The 7,474-nt window shown below is 56.6% G+C and overlaps 1 protein-coding gene across 1 annotated transcript; it reads left to right on the top strand.

Moving 5' to 3' along the window:
* The first annotated feature begins 1,356 nt into the window (after nt 1–1,356).
* RCE1 (Ras converting CAAX endopeptidase 1) lies at nt 1,357–5,690 on the top strand. The gene is made up of 8 exons (XM_067543877.1): nt 1,357–1,613; nt 3,754–3,856; nt 4,260–4,343; nt 4,524–4,602; nt 4,794–4,961; nt 5,061–5,132; nt 5,207–5,269; nt 5,364–5,690. The coding sequence occupies exons 1-8, from the start codon at nt 1,420–1,422 to the stop codon at nt 5,591–5,593; spliced, it is 993 nt and encodes a 330-aa protein (XP_067399978.1). The 5' UTR covers nt 1,357–1,419; the 3' UTR covers nt 5,594–5,690.
* Nucleotides 5,691–7,474: the final 1,784 nt, after the last annotated feature.

Genomic DNA, 7,474 nt, shown 5'->3' with positions numbered 1-7,474 from the left:
GACAAAAACATCTAGAACTCAAGTTACTGTAAGATCTGTAGCCTCTCCTTCTCCTCCCAGATCTGCCACATGCTGAGTGTGGCCTCTGTGCCTTGGCTTCGTCCCACTGCCCCCAATAACACCGGGACAGCGACCCCAAGTCCTCTGCCAGAAGGGTCGTGAGTAGCTGTAAAATCCACAGAAGAAAGGGCTAATCTAGTGGGTGTATTTTCCTGGCATGGGAGGGAGGGAAGCAGTGGGGGGGAAGTTATAGGAGTGTCAGAGAGAGGTGGTGGCGGATAGGTCCTAGCCTAACAGTGCTGTGGGCTTGGACTGAGGGTGGCTTTGTGGAACACAGGAGAAAGGTTTGGGGTTGGAGAAAGATTTGGAAGACTCAGTAGGGCACAGGGGGAGGTTCTGGGGGCTAGTTGAAGAAGGGAGATCATGGTGCGGACAGAGAGGGAAGTTATTGGAGTCAGCAGGGAACATCATGGTGGTGGTAGAGGAGCAGGGTACAATTGGGGGGGGGGGGATGAAGATCTATGCCCAAGTTAGGGGGCAGAGCTCAGGGGAGTCAGTGGGGGTGAGGGAGAACTAGTGTCCAGGTCTGGATGCAGTGGAAGATTTTGGAAGCTGTGCGGTCTTGTTGGAGAAGGGCCAGCACTAGGCTGAGGGATGAGGTGGTTGGATGTGAGAGTGCCATAGGGGAATGGGTGCAAATCTGGGGATGCTGTGGTGGGGTGTTCCTGAAGGGACGCAGGGTGCTCTGGTGGGTATGGGACCAAGGCTAGGGTTGCAGGAGTGGAGGTGCCATGGGGATGGAAGGATGGGCCTGTGTTTGGGAGTGCTGTGGTGTTCCTGAAGGGATGCAGGGTATGGCCCCAGGGCTAGGGTTTCCTGGAGATGGGTGTGCTGTGGTGGGGAGCCGTGGGATGTGTGGACCCAAGGCTGGGAGTACTGTGGTGGTGTTGGAAGAGAGGGGACATCTCAGCCCGGGTCTGGAGATGAGGGGGAACCAGGGGCTATTGGTGCCAGAGCAGGGTTGAGGGGGCGCTATGATGGGGTGACTAGGCAATGCCATGGGGGATGTCCAGGGAATGCTGGGGGGGGGGGGGTACTGGGAGTGTGGGGGATGAGCAGGAGTACGGGGCTAGTGTGTGGGGGGGTGACCGGGAGTGCTGGAGAGTAGTGGGGAGGCTAACTGGGAGCGCTAGGGAGGTAACGGGCTGGGGGGTGAGCAGGAGCGCGGGGGGTGGTTGGAGAGCGTGGGTGGGGGTGAGCGGGGAGTGCTGGCTGGCGGGTGCTGCGGGGGTGACCGGGGGTGGCTGGGAGTGCAGGTGATCCCGGGGCTATGGGGGTGTCTCGGCCCGTCCCGGTCCCTCCCTCGCTCCCGCCTCTCTGCTTGTCCCGTCACGGGGGGCGGGCCGGGCCGGCCGGGCGATGTCGGCTGCGGCGGATGCGGCCCCGGGCGGCCCGGAGGCGCGGGGCCCGGGCAGTTCTCCCTGGGTCCCCGCTGCCGGGCTGGCGCCAGGCCCCGGCTCTTCCGCGCTCTGCTGGGCCGCGCTGTTCGCCTGTCTCAGCCTGGCCTGCGCCTACGTGGGCAGCCTCTACGTGTGGAACAGCCACCTGCCCCGGTGAGTGACCCCCCGTACCGCCCCTGCCCGGTGAGTGACCCCCCAGCCCCCGGTACCGACCCAGCCGCCGCCCGCCCCGGTGAGTTGCCCTTCCCGTCCGTCTCCCCCCCTCCGAGCGACCTCCCGGAGTCACCTGCCCCCACCCAGAGCTGGGATCTGCTCCTGGGATCTCCCCTGGAACCACCCCAGTCCTGGGATCTCCCCAGAACCTTTTTCCTGTACCCCCCTCCCTGGGAACAGGTGCCCCTAACCTGGGATACCCCACACACCCAGAACTATCTGCCTCCAAGAGTGGGCAGAGCCCCCTGCATGACAGTCCTCTGACTGGGATCCCCACCTGCTCCAGTGAGAAGCCACCCCCACACCAGGGATCACTCCCCCATCACCTGTACCTCTGGACTACAGCTGTCTTCCCAGATGAGGGATTCTGGGACCTCGAGCTTATCTCATGGCCCTTTGCCCCAATGAGAGATGACCCTGGCAGGTCCTGCCCAGTCACCTACCCAGGTGAGGAGGAGACTCCAGACCCCTTCTGTCCCATACTCCTGGGATCCCCTGCCTCCCCAGCCAGCCAGAAGCCCTGAGGAAGGAGCAGGATCCCAAGGTATTAATCAGATGGGAGGGGGTGTACCCCACCCTGAGAACCTTTGCCTCTAGTGTGTGGAAAGATGTGGTCAGGAAGGGGTAATCCCTGACCCACCTTCTTCATCTCGGTTTGTTTCCGGCTTTGGGAGGCGGGCGTTAGTGGGTTAGAGCTTGAGGGGGCGGGAGTCAGGATGCCTGGGTTCTATTCCCAGGATTGTGAGAATGGTTACAGAGAGAGTGGTGGTTTGCCAGCACTGGGTGGTTTGTTTACACATATATGTATATATAATTAGTAGAAACATTTCTCTTGCTGTGAGGATTTTAAAGATTGTGTGCAGTGAAGGGCTTAATGGTGACCTGATTCCCACACCGGGGGGACATGATGCAGGCACATAAAATAATGACTGGGGGGTTGAGGATAGAAAGCATCAGGCGCTGCTTTTCACCCCTCATCATAAAGTAGCTATTAGAAGGGTGCAGTGCAATTGAGAGGTAGCACACTGACATCTGATGAGAGGGATTGTTAAAAGTTATTATTCAGTGCACAGCTAATCTGTGGAACTCATTGCCACAGGATATCAAGGCCAAGAGTCCAGAGAACTTCCAGATACACTGAAAATAGCAGGGTCATGCTAAAATTCTTGCACACTCAAATTCAGCATTCTGTTTTAAACCTCCAGTGGGGGTTAGGGAGAAATCTCCTGTGTGTGTATTGCAGTAGTTACTGAGATCAGGGGTTCCCTGTTGGGCTGGTCACCGCACACGCATGCAGTGAAAGGCAGCTCCCTATGCAGATCTGGCCCGTATCTGTGTTGCCCATAGGACATGTTCAGATTGTAAAGAATCTCAGCGATCACCTTTTTTTTTTAAAAGAGAGCCATTCTAGTCCTTCTGCTTCATAGAATAATTGGTTCTGAGACCAGAAAGGACCATAGTGATGGCCCATTCTGACCCTCTACAGCATCCAGGCCATCACTTCTGGTTGGGAGAGAGTGTCCAATGCTTATATTGGACACTCTTCGGGGCAGAGGAGCTGTCTTTTTGCTCTGAGTTTGTGCAGCGCTGGGTGCAATGGGGTTCTGGTCCATGACTGCAGCTCTTTGACATTACCACAATTTGCATACTAATCATGGGAACTGACATAGTGTTGTCTTCCTGAGTCTGCAGAGAGCCTGAAATGATGGCTGGAAGAGGTGTGAAGGCCTCAGCCCTTTATGGGAGCCACCCCTTAAATGCCAGCATCAACTGTTGCATGGCCAATAAGCAGATGGAACAGGAGAGGTGGTGGGAACTGGCAGGAAAATCATTAGATGGGAAGGGACTCAGGCTGGGGAAGGAAGTGAAATAAAGGCCACATTAACAGTGGGATTTAGCTTCCTTCCCCAAATGAGCTCAACACCCCTGACTTACACACAGCAGGGAAGAGCCTAGCAAAGCCACATGGCGGGTTGGTGGCAGTGACAGGGATAGAACCCAGGAATCCTGAGGACCAAGCTGCACAACAGAGCAGCACTCACAGTTCCTCTGTGCCCTGAAGGTCTATCTTAATTTGCAGAGACCACCCGGCTGTGATCAAGCGGCGATTCACCAGCGTTCTGATTGTCTCCAGCCTCTCGCCACTCTTCGTCTGGCTTTGGAAGGAACTGACTGGTGTTAAGGTAAGACTCCTGTCACAAGCTGGGACAGTCATGTGGCTGATGGGGTGGTCGCAAGGGCCAGGCTATTATGTTGAAGCATGGGACTCTCTTGCAGCCAGCCTAGCCCCTCACATCACCCTGGAACCTGTAGGACAGTCTGACTAATCCTGTCAGGGGAGAATCCTTAGTGCTGTGCCAGCCACTGCTTCACCTTCAGCTCTGAGGATTGTGTTACATGGGTGCTCACACACCCTCATCAGGGGCCCATCATGCTGGGCACTGCGCAGACACACAGGCCCTGTCCTGAAGAACTCACAGTTGAAACAGATGTGCACTAGTCACTGGGCTGGGGGAGCTGGCTAGGGGTGTGTGGGGTGACAGTGTCTACATGGTCCTGATCCATGGGTGTTTCTGTTTTGCTCAGCCAGGTATATCCCTACTAGCTCTGCTGGGCTTCCGGCTGGAGGGCATCGTGCCAGCGACTCTGCTGCCTTTGCTGCTCACCATGGTATGTGTGGGACTGCTGCCCTGCTAGACCAACTCCCCCGCATCCCCCCTTGAGGTTCTGCTGGGAGCAGGTGCCTAGTAGCTCCTGGAGGTGGCAGGGCCTCCATGATCAGTTAAATGCCAGGGAACCAGGCGCCCAGCTCCATTGAATGCTCACTCAGCATCTCTTTGTCTGTACCAGGTCCTGTTTCTTGGACCACTCATTCAGCTCTCGATGGACTGTCCGTGGGACCTTGTTGATGGACTGAAGGTCGTGTTTGGTAAGGCCTTGTGCTTGAAATCACAATTGTCCTGTCAGGCTGGCTGCTGCACAGACTAGCAGAGCTCTGCATCCCCTGGGAGTGTGAGTTTGTGCTTTTTGCTCACGGCTCACCTCTATTGAGATGAGCTGCCCCAGTAGCACTGGAGGAAGGGCAGTTCTGTGCTAGCCGCATGATGCTTCTCCCTGCAGACCATCGCTTCTGGGTGCTGTGCCTGAGCGACATGCGCTGGCTACGCAACCAGGTGATCGCACCCCTGACAGAGGAGCTGGTGTTCCGGGCCTGTATGCTGCCCATGCTCATCCCCTGCACCGGCCTGGAGCCAGCCATCTTCACCTGCCCGCTCTTCTTTGGTGTTGGTGAGTGCCCAGCCCTGGTCCATGGCTGCCTTCCCCACCCGCCCCCCGCAGTCCCACGGAGTACAACTGGCCACATTGATGGGCATTTCCTTCTTCCAGCTCATTTCCACCACATCATTGAGCAACTGCGGTTCCGCCAGGGCAGTGTGGCCAGCATCTTCCTGTCAGCAGGTAAGCAAAGAAACAGCTGGGGGGGGAGGGGGGAAGCAAGTGAAACAACTAAAAAAGATTCTGTTCTTCTGCAGCTTTCCAATTCTCCTACACCTCTGTCTTTGGAGCCTACACAGCATTCATCTTCATTAGGACAGGTCAGTGTGACAGCCTGCCACACCGCACCTTCAGCGCCCCCTCCCCCCAAAGCTGTGGTGGTTTAACTTTGATTATTCATTCATTCTCACCCAGGACATCTGATTGGCCCTGTGCTGTGCCATTCCTTCTGCAACTACATTGGCTTCCCTGCTGTCTGTGCAGCCCTGGAACACCCCCAGCGCCTCACTGTTGTCATCTTCTATGTGCTGGGCATGGTGCTCTTCCTCCTGCTCCTGCAGCCCATGACTGACCCAGCTTTCTTTGGAGATCTCCCTGTTTGCAGCCTGTCTCATACAGGCTCTGATGCCTCCATCTGCTCCTGACAGTTGGGACATGGGTTAGGGACCCAGCCCAGGAACCCGACTAGATTCCCCTCCCTGGCACAGAGAGATATATTTTTTTATGATTAAAGGACTTTAAAGGCTGCTCGTGCTGTCTTCTTCTGAGGGAGCTGACTGCCGTGTCAGGGCAAGACGCAGCGCTCTGTTTGCCAGCCGCACCGAGCACCTAGGTGGGGCATTGGACCCCGTGGTTCTAGGAAGGGCTGCTAAGCCCAGAGACACCACGGAAAGGCCAGGCGGGACAGAGCGGAACACCCCGGCCAGCAGCAATTCCTAGTGCCGGCGTCCGGCGCCGCTGCTACGGACCCGCCTGATTTACTGAGCTCCTCGTGCAGCAAATAGAACTAGGGCCCGCCCGCGCCAAGCGCGTCCCACCACAGCATTAGAAGGGCGCCGGCGGCGCACGCTGCTCACGCCTCTCCTTTGGCTCCGGATGTAGCAGCAGCAACAGCCTCTAGGCCGCTTCCGGGGTCATACCCGGCCCTTGAGCCCCATTGGCCGTCGCCCTGACCAATACGAGCTGAGCCGCGTCTCCAAATGGGCGGGGACTCTCAGAGCGCGAGCTCCCGAACGCATTGCAAAGGCCCGAAGTGTAACCAGCTGGCTTCCGAAGGATGTAGGTAAGTTCATGAGGCTCAGTCCATCGTTAGCTATTAGCCAAGATACCCAGGGGTGCAACCCCCTGCTCTGGGTGTCCCTAACCCCCCAAAATTGGGACTCCAGGGGCGGGATCACTCGAATTACCCTACTCTGCTCATCGCTTCTGAAGCATCTGGTACCAGCTGCTGCTGGAAAACAGGCTACTGGGCTACAGGGGCCATTGGTCTGAGGCAGTATGGCTGTGCTAATGTCCTAATGGGCCGATCTGGATCCCTGGCTAGAGTCACCAACACAGGGAAAAGATTCAGACCCGAAGGGGCTTGAGAATCCTTCAGACAAAGGCCAAGTAGGGCCATGAGCGGATCCCAGCCAAATCCACACTGGGAACAAGAGGCAGACATTTAGCAGGAAGGGTGATTCCCCAGGGGGGCACATCCCCCGGGACTGGGGGGCTATGCTTCATTCCTTGGGGGCTTTACGTGTAGGCAGCATGGCTCTACCAACAAATCCTCTGCACCCCCTCCCCCCCCCATGCCCTGCAGGGGGTCAGGCTGGGGCCTCCCAACAGGCCCCTCTGGCCTTGGAATCCCTCCTTGCACTAGCAACAAACAGCCCTACTGTGACTGAGACACCAGGCTCAGAAATGTAAGAGGAGGATTCTCCAGTTTCACTAATCTCATCCCCTTATTTTTCACTGCTTTGACACTCGTTTATCTATCAGCATTTTATCTTGTAGCACTAGGGCCACTCCCAATTCACTGTCTCCCCCATGTGGTAATGAATCAAACACAACATATGCAGGGGAGGTATTGGCTTAATTTCTCAGAGAGAAACTGAGATAACAAGCAGAGGGTGGCTTCCCCAAGACCACACAGGGATGAGGGCTAGAACCTAGGAGTCCTGGCTGCCCTTTACTAAGCACTAGCCAAAACTCCCCTCCCAGAGCTGGGGCTACAAGCCAGGAACCCCAGTCATACCACAATAAAGCAAGGATTTAAAAAGCCCCCTTCCCTCACCACAGCTTGGGAAAGGGAAGGGCAGACACTCTTCCCTTCCCACACCCCAAGGCAGCTACACTAAATCCACCAAAACCTTAATTGGCAGAAAAAGTTAGGGACCAGCCTGCCTCAGTCTCCTGTCCCTCCACCACATGCACCTCAAGGAACCACACAGCCAAAAAGCCAGCTACTGCTTGCACAGGGGCTTTTGTACAGGGATCTTTTCCCATCATGCTCAGCAGCAGGGATGAGCCCACCTCACTTG

This window comes from Emydura macquarii, unplaced genomic scaffold (assembly GCF_026122565.2).
Source record: "Emydura macquarii macquarii isolate MOO-44397 ecotype Brisbane River unplaced genomic scaffold, CSIRO-AGI_Emac_v2 contig_968, whole genome shotgun sequence".
Classification (NCBI taxonomy): domain Eukaryota; kingdom Metazoa; phylum Chordata; order Testudines; family Chelidae; genus Emydura; species Emydura macquarii.
Note: the sequence above shows the minus strand (reverse complement) of the source record. Positions and strands in the feature narration are given on the sequence as shown.